This window comes from Coenobita brevimanus, chromosome 29 (assembly GCF_032717465.1).
Source record: "Coenobita brevimanus isolate Jiangsu-jjx chromosome 29, ASM3271746v2, whole genome shotgun sequence".
Lineage (NCBI taxonomy): Eukaryota > Metazoa > Arthropoda > Malacostraca > Decapoda > Coenobitidae > Coenobita > Coenobita brevimanus.
Genome location: NC_136982.1, coordinates 30,759,056 through 30,772,896, shown reverse-complemented (window position 1 = coordinate 30,772,896; position 13,841 = coordinate 30,759,056). Strand labels below are relative to the sequence as shown.

The 13,841-nt window shown below is 44.4% G+C and overlaps 1 protein-coding gene across 4 annotated transcripts in view; it reads left to right on the top strand.

The window, feature by feature from the left end:
• LOC145395050 (uncharacterized) overlaps positions 1-13,841 on the top strand; it is a 1,083,039-nt gene that overhangs the window by 772,050 nt on the left and 297,148 nt on the right. For all 4 annotated transcript variants that reach the window (XM_080268801.1, XM_080268802.1, XM_080268803.1 and 1 more), the window contains exons 25-26: positions 2,756-2,875; positions 6,273-6,388. In XM_080268801.1, the coding sequence (XP_080124927.1) occupies positions 2,756-2,875; positions 6,273-6,388 (236 nt within the window). The remainder of the gene's footprint in view (positions 1-2,755; positions 2,876-6,272; positions 6,389-13,841) is intronic.

The window sequence follows — 13,841 nt, the reverse complement described above, 5'->3', positions numbered from 1 at the left end:
CTAGCCTAACCTAACATAGCATCCAGTTGGGAAGTTGCAAAACGAAAACCACCACTGAGTACAAGACAGAGAATCATAGGTACAGCTTAAGGAATGTAATTGTTATGCTAGGTGTTTTTAGGTCGACTTCTTGACCTAAGAACACTAGCTGCTGAGCCGGGGCTATCTTTCAAGACCGGAACTAGAATACACTACAAGAGGAACAGGGCATAAAAACTCTGGTCAACCAACCTTACATGTGTATTCTCTTATATTCATACACCACTGAGCACGATGTGAATACAACCTGGGCACAATGCACTATACAAGTTCAGAAGTCACTATCTGGATAGGAGGACTCTGACAGGGCTACTGAAGTCTCGAGCTACCTATAGGTGTCGGCCAGGTGTGGGAGGGGTCTCGTCAGGTGTGCCTTCCCTTAGAGGGCACGGGACTACTCTCGGGGACCGCGTCATCCGGAGTGGGCTGCTGGGCGATGTGGAGAGAGGCCCTTCTCTAGTGGGGCCACAGTGGAGAGTTCAGTCCTCAGGGCTGGGACTGAATATGGAGAGTAGGCGCGCTTGCCTCTGCCCACTTTGAGGAGAAGGTCATTGTCCAATGGGGCTGGGGAGGTCATGCCCCGGGGTCCTAGGGGCACCTCGGAGAGTCTGGGGACTGCGGTCTCCCTCAGGTCGGAACGCCGTCAGGGGTGGTCTGCGGCATCCTCTCCTTTGGGAGTCCGGTAGCAAGTGGTCTCGCCTGGACGCCGTCAGCACTGCTTGAATCCCTGGGGTCATGATGAGGCCTTGCCAGACCTCTTCCAGGCATAGTTCCTCCTGGGGGCTGCTTCTGTGGGGAGAACAGGAGGGGTGTCCCGCTCAGCCGCAGGAGAGGTGGGCCAAGCAAGGGACGTCATCTGTAGAGGAAGTCACATGTGGCGAGGGATGGATGTGTCTGTTCCCTCCTTGGCGCGGCTAGTGGCCGTCGCCGAGGTCTCGAGGGCAGCTGGGGGTAGAGCGGCTAGTGGCTGTTGCTGTTGTCTTGAGGGCAGCAGGAGTAGAGCGGCTGGTGGCCGTCGCCGAGTTCCCGAGGGCAGCAGGGGTAGAGTAGCTAGTGGCCATCTCTCTCCTGCCAGTGCTGCTAGTGGCTCTCCCAGGGCCTGACTTCCTGGCAGTACTGAGGGCATTTTGCGGCTAGTGGCCGTCACCAGGGTCCTATTGGGTGAGGTGCGGCTGGTGGCCATTACCTGCCCTCTGGTGCGGCTAGTGGCCGTTGCCGGGGCCTCATTCCCCGAGTGGATTGTGGGCTGGGTGCAGCTAGTGGCCATCACTCGCTCATGGGTGCGGCTAGTGGCCATCACTCGCTCACGGGTGCGGCTAGTGGCCATCACCGAGGTCCTGTGAGGGGAGGGGATGGCAGACGAAGGGCGGCTATTGGCCTTCACCTGCCTGCTGGTGCATCTTGTGGCTGTCACCAAGGTCCAGCTCCCAGAGGCAGCTGCAGAAGGAGAGCAGGCAGTGGCCATCTTTCCCCTAGTGCAGCTAGTGGCCGTCACTGGTTTCTGCAGAGGGGGGGATGCAGCTATGGAGTGGTTAGTGGCCATCTCCTGCCTAGTGCAGCTAGTCGCCGTCACACGGATGCTGTCTGGGACTGAGATATCAGTCCCACCCCGAACCTGGCGAGGGCTGGTCCGGCTGGAAAGTAGTGCACCAGCACTCTGTAGTTCTCATCGGATCTGTTGAGGGGAAGAGGGATGCAAGGTAGTAGAGGACATAGGCCCATCCTGCCCGGGCCATATGTGTGCCCTAAGTGCTTTTCCGTGGTCTCCCCTTGGGGTGGGTGTCGCGACATCCCTCTTGTGGTGTTTCATCGTGGTGGGCATTTCAGTAATGATAAAAACAGTACAAAATTTTTCATCAGGAAAAGGTAATTTACCACTCTGTAAATCATTAGGAAAATACAGAAAACAAACTGGAGGAATGTGAATTGAACTGGTAAGATCCTTCTGCTGCTTCAAGTAAAGTGTGCATTTTCTGAAATGGCAAAAATGCATGGCATGAATGAAAGCACCATCGAACAACTTGGAAGGACCAGGAGAGGATAAAGAAGATTGTGTGTGGGAACCCTAGTGATGCAAACCTGGCAGCCATAGATATATATATATATGAGCCTCTGTGGTACAGTAGTAGAGTGTGCGTTTTGTACATGGGTGAACCAGAGTTCGCTCCCCGCCAGGTAATAAACTTTGGGAGTGTTCACCTGGCCACGTACTGCATTGGCGGACCACAAGGGGTGCTGTGGTTGAACCAGTGTCGCTTACTATAAAGTATTCTTGCACCCAATCGGCTTGCGCGGGCCGATTACACTTGGTTCACAGACTACACACACATCCAAAGCCACTCCAACACTACAATTACACTTACAAGCACTTCTCACCCTACATACAATCTCTACCAGACACCCTAAGCCACTTGGTAAAGATACATTGGCTGTATCATCCCGACGTCGGTCAGGATAGGCCGGTTCTGCAGTGGATACTCAAAACGGCTGATGATGATGATGATGATGATATATATATATATATATATATATACTGAAATAGGCTTTAGGCTGAGAGAAAGAGTAAGGAGAAACTTTTAGTAGGAAAACAAAACTCAGGAATTACTGTATATTTTTATTGATGATACACAGATCTCTTCATATATAAGTCTGTTTTCCCTTGACTTAACACACCTGTAGTTAGAACTAGAGTAATCTTATCTTTTTCCTTGATAAGCTTACGGAAACTGAGGGGATGAGCAAGGCACAGGAACTGGAAAACCTACGTCTGCGACTGTCCTCCGAGGAAGACCGTCACAATGACAGTAGAAAAGAGGCCGCTCGACTCAGGACCAAGGTGGGTGCAGGATTAAGTACTGCAACATGTGTACTTTTGATATTGGGAATGCTGTATTGGGATCCCTTGGTTATCACACACTTGGTTATAGCGGTTTTCATTGTCACTGGTAGATATAAACCTGCACTTCCACCATTATTGTTCATTTTTTGGTTGAAAGGATTTGTTATTGCACACCTGAGCTGGTTTCTGTTGACAGTGTTGGGGCCAAGTCTGTGGTTTCTAATGGCTTGGAAGGATTCAGAGATGAAGTCCTACTTGAGGAGTTAATCCCAGGTGGATACAACTAACTCTCCAACCCCTAGCCACAAAATGCTTTATTTAAGCCCATCTTGGGTCCCTGTATAGTATGTGTTTCTTCCTTGTTGTGTCTTCTTCATCATTTTCTAGTAACTTAACCATGTCTTTGTGTGTTTTTGATACTTACCATAACAGTATGTATGTATTTAATGGGTTTAGATTGTTGTAAGAGGAAAAATTTGGGTTTGCAAATGGGATGCCCAGTACCATTTAGGATAAATCTCATAGGTTCTGTGCTGTCATTATTGTGCAGTTTCATTATTGAGCATTAACTGCAAGGCCAGTTGTGCGATAACCAAGGGATCACAGTACCTGTTTTGGCATACATCCTTTATTATTGTTTATATGAGTAAATATCGTTGAGTTTGCTTTAGCACAGTAGTTTGTGGGGTGTGATTGGGTAAAGTACTGTATAAGCATATAACAAAGGGCTGACCCATGATTTGAGTTGGTAGTTAATGAAATGACTCTACCCAACAATGGTTGCAAGAGCAATGTAATCAGGTGAAATGCAATAACATAAGCAGTTTTCACTGAGGATTACAGAGCAGAGAGCCTGAAAGGCTTAACAGATAAGTGAATGCAGGTGTGGTCCATATTCATCTGCACTGAATTCTTATAATGCTGTCGTTCTCTAACTTTGTGTTTTTCCTTTTTCCTATCTCTTGATCCTATCCCTCCCTTGTATCATGGTGTTATTAGGGTGGTCTTGATGATGATGGTGATGATGATGATGATGATGATGATGGGGCTGAGTGGTTATTATTAATTGTTGTTGATATCCACTTAGTGTAGTGCTGCTCGTGGGTGACTGCCCTTTCCTCTCTTCCATCCTTCTTTCCTTCCTTCCTCTTCTGTCTTTCTTTACTTCATTAATTCCTCTTCTTTCTGCCTGTGGGTGACTCTACACTCCTTCTGTTTTTCTTTTCTTCATTCTTTCCTCTTCATTCTGCCTGTGGGTGACTCTACTCTGAGTGACAAGCCAAATGGTTTCCTGTACACCATGAAACCATTTACTGTGCTGGGTGGAAACCATATAACCAAACTATGGTGCCTGGTGGTTAAGTGGGTAATTAAGGCACTCCAGTCAGATTGAGCTTGTGCAGGTTTATATCCGAGGGGTGGTTGAGGTTTATTGCTCATGTAATGCCACTCAGGGATGAATGAGGCTGGTCACTCTCATCTTAAATGTCAGGACCAACTTGCCTAGCCCTGGGCTGCTATGCTTCTCATGGGGCTACACAGGATTAGATGATCAGTGAATGATGAATGATGTTATTGACATTGACATTCATAGACATGTACCAGATGAACAGCAGATCTTCAGAGGGTACATATGCAGGGTATGTTGAGGGTTTTCTTGTGGTGTGAATAAGCTAAGTAAGTGTTTTTATGTGTGGGGTAGCATTACAGTAGTTATAGCAGAGTTGGTAATGGTATAGGAAATTATAGCCACATTACAATCTGGTCAGATGCACTCTTGCCTCCGATAAGGTAATCTTAGGTCGGTGGTATTTATGGAGATAGATCTTACTGGACACAGTTTGGCTGGAAATTCAGTATAAATGTGGCAGTGGCAGAATCGGTAGAGAGGCAGCCGGCAATCCTAATGGACCCAGGTTCGAATCCTGGCTGGGGCTGGAACAGTTTAAGGATTTGAATATCTTAAAAAGCAGGCTTTTCTGATCTACCAGATGACCTGCCGACATGTCATAGTAGTACCCCTGCTAATACCAGTACACCTGTCTTGTATGAGACATCCCTAGCATGTATTCAATATGGATGGTGGGTGTTAGCGCTGAAGTGGTAACATGTGGAGATGTAGGAAGACTACTGGGCCCCAACGAGGACTACTGAGACTTGGGAATAGGCCCTGAAGCCTTTGCCCAGAGTTGGAGAGGAAAGAAAAAAAAAAATGTTCAATGGTAATGCAAAATAGAAAATGGAAGAGATACTTTTTAGCAAGTATGATGCAGCCAGTCTTTATGTGGACTTGAAAAACATGGCTTGAATATGCTTAATAGTGCCACCCATGCATGTCAGGCTTGTACAAGCCATCTGCTACAATACATTTATATAAAATTTTGATTGCAAGGTAGATGAAAGGATGCTTAGATGCTATGGTCCTTTGAAGTGAACGAATGTAGATAAGGTAATGACACAGTTATACTGTATATGAGTGATTTTGAAGGTGGGAGGAGGCATGGTAGGCCAAGAAAAATTTGGAGGGTTATGGTAAATGAGTGTGAGTGAAGATGAAGTATAGAAATTAATGAGGTTAGAGAACTGGCAGAGGATCAAATTGGTTGGATTTAGTATTTTTGCAGAAAGTCATTACAAGAGTTAAGCACTCCTTTTTCAACTTGATAATCTGTTGAATGACTCTGTCTGGCAGGTTTATATGAAGTGCAAAAATAAACAATGCACATGCTTAGGTTTGTGAGAGGGAGCCAAGATTTCTGGGACTTTAATAATGTAAGGGATCTTAATAATTACATGGCCACATATAGTATTCTTGCCATGCCACACAGATATGCAAGTTAAAAGCATTATTGGACATTGTGCTGTCACCTACACTTCCCACCAGTGACACGCAGAGTTGAGCTTAGTATTTGTGTCCAAAGGCACTAAAATTACAATTTACTGAGCTGTGTAGAGACCCGCCATGTCTATAACAGATCACAAGTGATGGATACAAAAATAGAAATGAAAGTTTGAAGAAAATGATTCAGTTTTGTGAAACATTTAAATCTTATGTGCACATCTGCTATTAACAGGTAGAAAATATCCTTATGCAGCTGGTACAGAAGGAATTTGAAATAGACAACAGCACTGAAAAAGTTCTTTTTAATACCCAGTCAGCTGAAGAGATATCTGTACATGCTTCACTACTCATCCGATGTATGCTTAACCACCATGAATGGCAGATGATCATATAATGGAGCTTTTGGTGGAAAAAGGTGTGAGTGATGGTGGTGGTGGTGGTGGTGGTGGTGGCGGCAGTGGCGGCAGCGGTAACAGCGGTGGCGATGACAGTGGTGGTGGCAGTCTCTTTCTCTCTCTTATATTTCGATATTCTCACTCCACCATCCCCCAGCTTACTGAGTATGAACGTGAGAGGGACAACTTGCAGACAGAGCTTGGACTCTTGGAGCGCCGGTTGACTGAACTAGAGGATCACCATGCAGCAAAGGAGCAGGAGCTAACCAACAGGTGAGGGAAGTTTAATTTGTCTGATGAATTTTGTTTGTTTGTTTATTTTACTGCTACTTGAGAGTTTTTATAACTTTTAAGAAACAATTTGTTGTGGAAGGATTATAAACAGTCTCCCTTCAGTCTTTCACTGTATGATATCTCTCCCTGTATTGATTAAAACCATCAGATGGTAACAGTATAGAATAAACAATAACATCACCAGATTCAAGGGATTAAGGTATGGTGAGTTGTTGTTGTTGCATAACCCTGGTCTGTTTAGCTAAGCAAACCTGTCAACCACAGGTGAGCAACTGTTTCTGTGGGGCCATCTTGCATGTACAGTACAGCACATACGCTGTGCAGGGAACCAACACCTTTTTGTGATAGACAGCACTTTACCTGGGTCAGACCAAGGACCTTCTTAAAGTGTTCTCTCCATCTGCTCACTTTTTCTCCCTTCTTCACTAGTAATCTACCATTTTTATCTTTCACTCCCCTGCTAACCTCACTTCCACCCTGTCTTACTCTCTTCACCTCTTTCCAGAACATTTTCTTACAGTCCCTCCACTTTACACTCAAATTCCTTCCAAATTCCTCATCCTCTCTCTTCTTACTCTCTCTCTTACTAATCTTTTCACCTCTCTCTTCCTCTCTTTCTTTCTACATATAACTCCCTCTTCCGCCTCTCAGCTTCTTCCACGCCCCTATTTCTCATCCATTCATTGTATCCTTTCTTCTTTTGTGCCACAACTTGTCTTACCTCTTCAGTCGACCACGCTGTTCCTTGCACCCCCCTCCGTCTTCTCTTCCTCCCACACACCACATCACATGCTGCACATATTTCTTCTGTAAATATCCTGCACACACCTTCCACGTCCCCCATCTGCTCCAATTCATATTTGCCCAATCGTTCCTCCACCTCTCTCTTATACTCTGCCTTTTTCTCATCCTCTTGTAACCTTTCCACTCTCCTTACAACTACTCCTTCCTCTCGTCTTTCCCTTCTGTTCCTCCATCTTACTTGGATCCTAATTCTGGCCACCACCAAGTAATGGTCAGATAGTCCACTCCCCCAACCTCTATAAGCTCTTGCATCCATTACATATCTTCGCATCCTTTCATCCACACACACATAATCAGTCATTTCCTTCCTTTCATTCAGTTCACCACCCACCCTTCTCATCACTCGCCATGTATACCTGTGGATCATTTTATGCCTGAAGAGGGTATTGGCTACCACCAACCCCCTCCCAGTACAAATGTCCACTAACGCACTGCCATTCTCATCTATCTCAACAGGCACACCCCACTCACCAACTATTCCATCCACCTTCACATTCCCTACTTTACCATTCATATCACCAATCAAAAACACTCTCTCATTCCTTCCAAACTTTTCCATGCACACTTCCACATTTGTCCAGAACTCTTCTCTCACTCTGCTAGCACGATCTTGCGTTGGCACATACACACACACAATTGCCCACATTTGTATGCCAACTTTCAACTTTACCCACACAATCCTTGACCCAAATGATCCATACTGTCTTATGCTCTTCTTCCATCTTTTACTCACAACTATACATACTCCTTCCTTTGCCCTCTCATTCTCACCTACTCCTGCACATATACCCCATCCATACTCCCATTCTCTCACACTGTCTCCTCTCCATTTTGTTTCAGTTATTCCACATACATCCACTTTTGCACCCTCAGGCACCTGGACAATCTCTCTCTCTTTCACCTCATCATTTGCTTCTCTTACATTCCATGTAGCCATTACCAAGTCCTTTGTCCGGTCCTGGATCGTCATCGTTAGGTCAGTCCTTGTCCGAGGCTTCTTGTTTGTTTTTTTAATTAGTTGTTTTCTGGGGAAAGAATGATGAAGAGAGTGTATGTGAGTGAGGTGGAGGAGGGAAGAGGGAGGGGGAGGCTGAAGATGAGATGGAGGGATGGGGTGGAGAGGTATATGAGAGAGGGGGGTGTGAGTTGCGAGCAGGGCAGTGAAATGGCAGGGGACAGGACGACGTGGAGGCGATTTGTTTGTGGCCACCCCAAACGGGATTGAGGCATCTGGCAATAGATAGATAGATAGAGATTTTCCGGGGAGGGGCACTAATCTTCCGCCAACCCTTTTAGTCGCCTTTTATGACAAGCAGGGATACTGGGGGAGTATTCTTGAAATACCCCCCTACCCCCAGGGGGTACGAGGACTTACTATACATATATATATATCCAATATATATATATATATATATATATATATATATATATATATATATATATACAATATATATATATATATATATATATATATATATATATATATATATATATATAATCAATCAATCAATCATATCCTGTGGCATCCCACGGGATGCATAGGGCCTCGATGAACTCACTTCACCAATTTTTGTCTCATGCCATCTCCTTCAGGTCCCACTAACACTCCTCTTCTGCTTCTCTTTTCATTGTCCTCAACCAGGTTTCCCTTGGCTTACCTCTACCTCTTCTTCTTCTAGCAGTCCACTCTGGCACATCCTGTATTAAACTGCCTTCTTTTCCATATATTTGCCCCAGCCACTTCCAGCGAGACAGTCTCACATATTCATTAATTGGTTCCACTCTCGTAATATCCCTTACTCTTTCATTTGTAACTCTGTCTTGCCACTTTACCCCAAGAATTCTTCTCAGTATTTTATTCTTAAATCCTAATACAGTACTTTCTGATTTGTTGCAATTGTACTGTACCATGACTCATGCCCATAAATTAAAATTGGTCTAACCATGGACTTGTAAATTTTCACTTTAGTATGTACCAAAAGCATATTATTATTCCAAACAGATTTCAACATTCCAACAACTTGCCAAGCCTGTCTAATCCTCTCTTCAGTTTCGTTGTTTAATGATCCATTAGATGATACAATCGTTCCCAGATATTTGAAGTTTTCTACATTCTTCACCACATTATTCCCAATTACACAATCGATTTGGTTCTCCACATTCATATTAATAATTTCAATCTTTCCACAATTTATTACCAATCCCACGTTTTCTCCTTCCTCCACCAGACAATCAAGCACCCCCTGCATCTCGTAAATACTTCCGTAAATCAGTACAATATCATCAGCATAGTCCAAATCCATCAATTTCTTATTTTCTTTCCAGTTAATTCCTGCACCTGTTCTCCTTACAACCTTTCTCATAACATAATCCATAACCAAAACAAACAGCAATGGTGAAAGAACTCCTCCTTGAATCACTCCTGACCTAACATGGAATGGATCATTCAAAGAACCACCCACCATTACCTTACAAAAAGTACCTTCATGCAGGCTTCTAATAATATTTACAAACTTTTCTGGTATACCATAGAATCTCATAATTTTCAACATAGCTCCACGTGAAACACTATCAAACGCCTTTTCAAAATCCACAAAACACATACTAAGTGGCATTTTCATCTCATTAGCTTGGTGCATTAGATGCTTTACAATAAAAATATGATCATTACAACCTCGACCCTTTCTAAATCCCGCTTGTTCTTCTCTTAAAATTTTATCAATTACTGCCTCTATTCTGTTCAACAAGATTTTGGAAAAGACTTCTGCAACTACAGGTGTCAAAGTTATCCCCCTCCATTTGCCACACACACTTAAATCTCCCTTTTGTGGTATTTTTATAATCACCCTCTTAGTCAGTCTTTCATTCTCCATTCTCTCCACATGAGGTGGTTTGGACATGTAGAGAGAATGGAGAATGAAAGACTGACTAAAAGGGTGTATGTAGGTGAGGTGGAGGGAGGGAGAGGGAAGGGTAGACTGAGGATGAGGTGGAGGGATGGAGTTGAGAGGTATATGAGGGAGGGAGAGGTGAACTGGGGGGAGGGTGGTCAAATGGTGGGTGACAGAGCGACTTGGAGGCGTTTTGTCAGCGGCCACCCTTTGCGGGATTAGGGCGTTGGGCTATCGATAGATAGATAGGCTTCATTTTTCCACTCTTCTGGAATTCCACCATTATTCCAAGCCACATTAAAAAGTTTCAAAAGTTCATTCATCAACTCGTCATTTTCCACCTTAAGCATTTCAGGAAATATTCCATCCTCTCCTGGGGCCTTAAAATTCTTTAACTCCTTTATAGATTTTGCTACTTCTTCCAAGGTTATATCCCGTTTCTATCTGCAAATCTCTCTCGGCTGGCAAAATGTCCTCTTCAGCTGGGATTGGTCTATTTAGAACAGATTCAAAGTGCTCTTTCCACCTTCATTTTATATCCAAATCTTTAGTCATCAAATTACCATTACTATCTCGTACAGGTATTTCCTTCCTTCTCTATTCAGTTCCAGTTAACTCCTTTATGGCCCTGTATGTAGGGTGAGAAATGCTTGTAAGTGTAATTGTTGTGTTGGAGTGGCTTTGGATATGTGCGTAGTCTGTGAACCAAGTGTAGTCGGTCCACACAAGCTGACTGGGTGCAAACATACTTTACAGTATGCGACACTGGTTCAACAACAGCACCCCTTGTGTACGCCGATGCAGTACGTGACCTGAAGAACGCTCCCAAAGTTTATTACCCTGGCAGGGCGTGAACCCTTGTTCTTCAATGTACAAAAATGCACACTTTACCACTGTACCACAGAGGCGGCTCCACATATATATATTTATATATATTGTGGTAGGTGGGGGCACTCACCATCCACTCACTCAATGTAGTGCAGCTCTCGGGTGTCTGCCCTTTCCTCTCCTTCATCCTCCTTTCCCTCCATCCACTTCTGTCTTTCCTTCATTCTTTCCTCATCTTTCTGCCTATTGGTGACTTTACACTCCCTCTTCTGTCTGTCTTTCCTTCATTTTTTCTTCTTCCACCTGCCTGAGTGACTCTACACTGAGTGACAAGCCAAATGGTTTCCTTTATACCAGGAAACTATTTACTATGCTGGGTGGTAACCATATAACCAAAGTGGCACCTGGTGGTATAGTGTGTAATTAAGGCACTCCAGTCGGATTAAGCCTGTGCAGGTTTCTATGCAAGGGGTGGTTGGGGTTTATTGTTCACATAATGCCACTCAGGGATGAATAAAGCTGGTCAGGGAGGCTTTAGGAAGGGAAGAGGTTGTGTAGATCAGATATTCATTCTTAGATTTTTAGTGGAAATGTTTCTAGAGAAGGGAAAGAAGTTGTATGCGGCTTTCATGGAGTTGGAGAAAGCATATGACAGGGTGGATAGACAAGGATTGTGGAAAGTGTTAAGAATATATGGAGTAGATGGGAAGTTGTTGAACGCTGTGAAGAGTATGTACGATGGTGCGAAGGCTGCAGTGCGTGTGGATGGTGAACTAAGTGAATTTTTCTTTTTGAAAGTTGGGTTGAAACAGGGATGTGTCATGTCTCCATGGTTGTTCAATCTGTACATGGATGGGGTAATAAAAGAGGTGCAAGGTAGGGTAGTGGATGTTGGAGTGGCCCTGGTGAGAGAGGGTAGTGTTTGAAAACTCCCTGTACTGTTGTTTGCTGATGATACTGTGTTGTTGAAGACGAAGGGGAGCTGCAAGGCTTGGTGGATGAGTTTGGGAGAGTGTGTAAGAAAGGGAATCTAAAGGTGAATGTAGGGAAGAGTAAAGTGATGGTCTTTGAGAGAGGTGAAGTCAGTGAATGTACAGCGAGGTTGGATGGTGAGGAATTGGATAATGTGAGTACGTTTAAGTACTTGGGTAGTGTAATGAGTAAGGATGGAGGTTTGGAGGGTGAAGTGCTTGAAAGGGTACAGTAGGGAAGAAAGGTTGCTGGTTCTTTAAAAGCAGTGATAAGAAACAGGGAAGTGAGCATGGAAGTAAAAAAGTTACTACATGACAGTATTGTGATACCAACTCTAACGTATGGAAGAGAAGCTTGGACGTTGTTGGAAGGACACAAGTCAAGAGTGAGAGCAGTGGAAATGAGTTATTTAAGAGGAGCCTGTGGAGTCACATGGAGAGACAGGCTGACGAATGAGGATATAAAGAAGCGTTGTGGTGTGGATGTGGATGTGATAGGAAGCGTTATGAGGAACACACAGAGGTGGTTTGGCCATGTGGAGAGGATGGAGTGTGAAAGATTGTCGAAGAGAGTGTATGTGAGTGAGGTGGAGGGGGGAAGAGGGAGGGGGAGGCCAAGGATGAGATGGAGGGATGGGGTGGAGAGGTATATGAGAGAGGGGGGTGTGAGTTGGGAGCAGGGCAGTGAAATGGCTTGGGACAGGGCGACGTGGAGGCGATTTGTTTGTGGCCACACCAAACGGGATTGAGGCGTCTGGCAATAGATAGATAGATAGACTTTCATCTTAAATGTCAGGACCAACCTCCCTAGCCCCGGGCTTCTATGCTTCTCATGGGGTAATGTAGGATTGGATGATGGATGGATGGATACAGAAGAAATATGTGCAGCATGTGATGTGGTGTGTGGGAGGAAGAGAAGACGGAGGGGGGTGCAAGGAACAGCATGGTGGACTGAAGAGGTGAGACAGACTGTGGCACGAAAGAAGAAAGCATACAATGAATGGATGAGAAATAGGGGCGTGGAAGAAGTTGAGAGGCGGAAGAGAGAGTTATATGTAGAGAGGAAGAGAGAGGTGAAAAGATTAGTAGGAGAGAGTAAGAAGAGAGCGGATGAGGAATTTGGAAGGAACTTGAGTGTAAAGTGGAGGGACTGTAAGAAAATGTTCTGGAAAGAGGTGAAGAGAGTAAGACAGGGTGGAAGTGAGGTTAGCAGGGGAGTGAAAGCTAATAATGGTAGATTACTAGTGGAGAAGGGAGAAAAAGTGAGCAGATGGAGAGAACACTTTAAGGAATTGTTGAACATACAAGATGGAAGTAATGCGAGTATAAGTGGCTGGGGAATGGCTGGGAGAAGGAGGGAGGTGAGAAGACAGGAAGAAATCAGTAGGATAGAAGTTGTGGAAGCAATGAAGAAAGTAAAATTGGGGAAAGCCCCAGGAATTGATGGAGTGTGTGGTGAAATGCTGAAGCATGGGGGAGAGATAGTAGTAGAATGGATGTGGAAGATGTGCAGATTGGCCTGGGAGGAAGGTAGAGTCCCGGAGGATTGGAAGTCAGGTATAATTATTTCCTTGTACAAAGGAAAAGGGGAAAAAGAAGTGTGTGGTAATCATAAGGGCATTTGTCTTCTTAGTATAATAGGAAAAATGTATGGTAGGATACTTATTGACAGAGTTAGAGAAAGAACAGAGGAATTAGTTGGAGAAGAACAGGGAGGCTTTAGGAAGGGAAGAGGTTGTGTAGATCAGATATTCATTCTTAGATCTTTAGTGGGAAAGTTTCTAGAGAAGGGAAAGAAGTTGTATGTGGCTTTCATGGATTTGGAGAAAGCATATGGCAGGGTGGATAGACAAGGATTGTAGAAAGTATTAAGAATATATGGAGTAGATGGGAAGTTGTTGAATGCTGTGAAGAGTATGTATGATGGTGCTAAGGCTG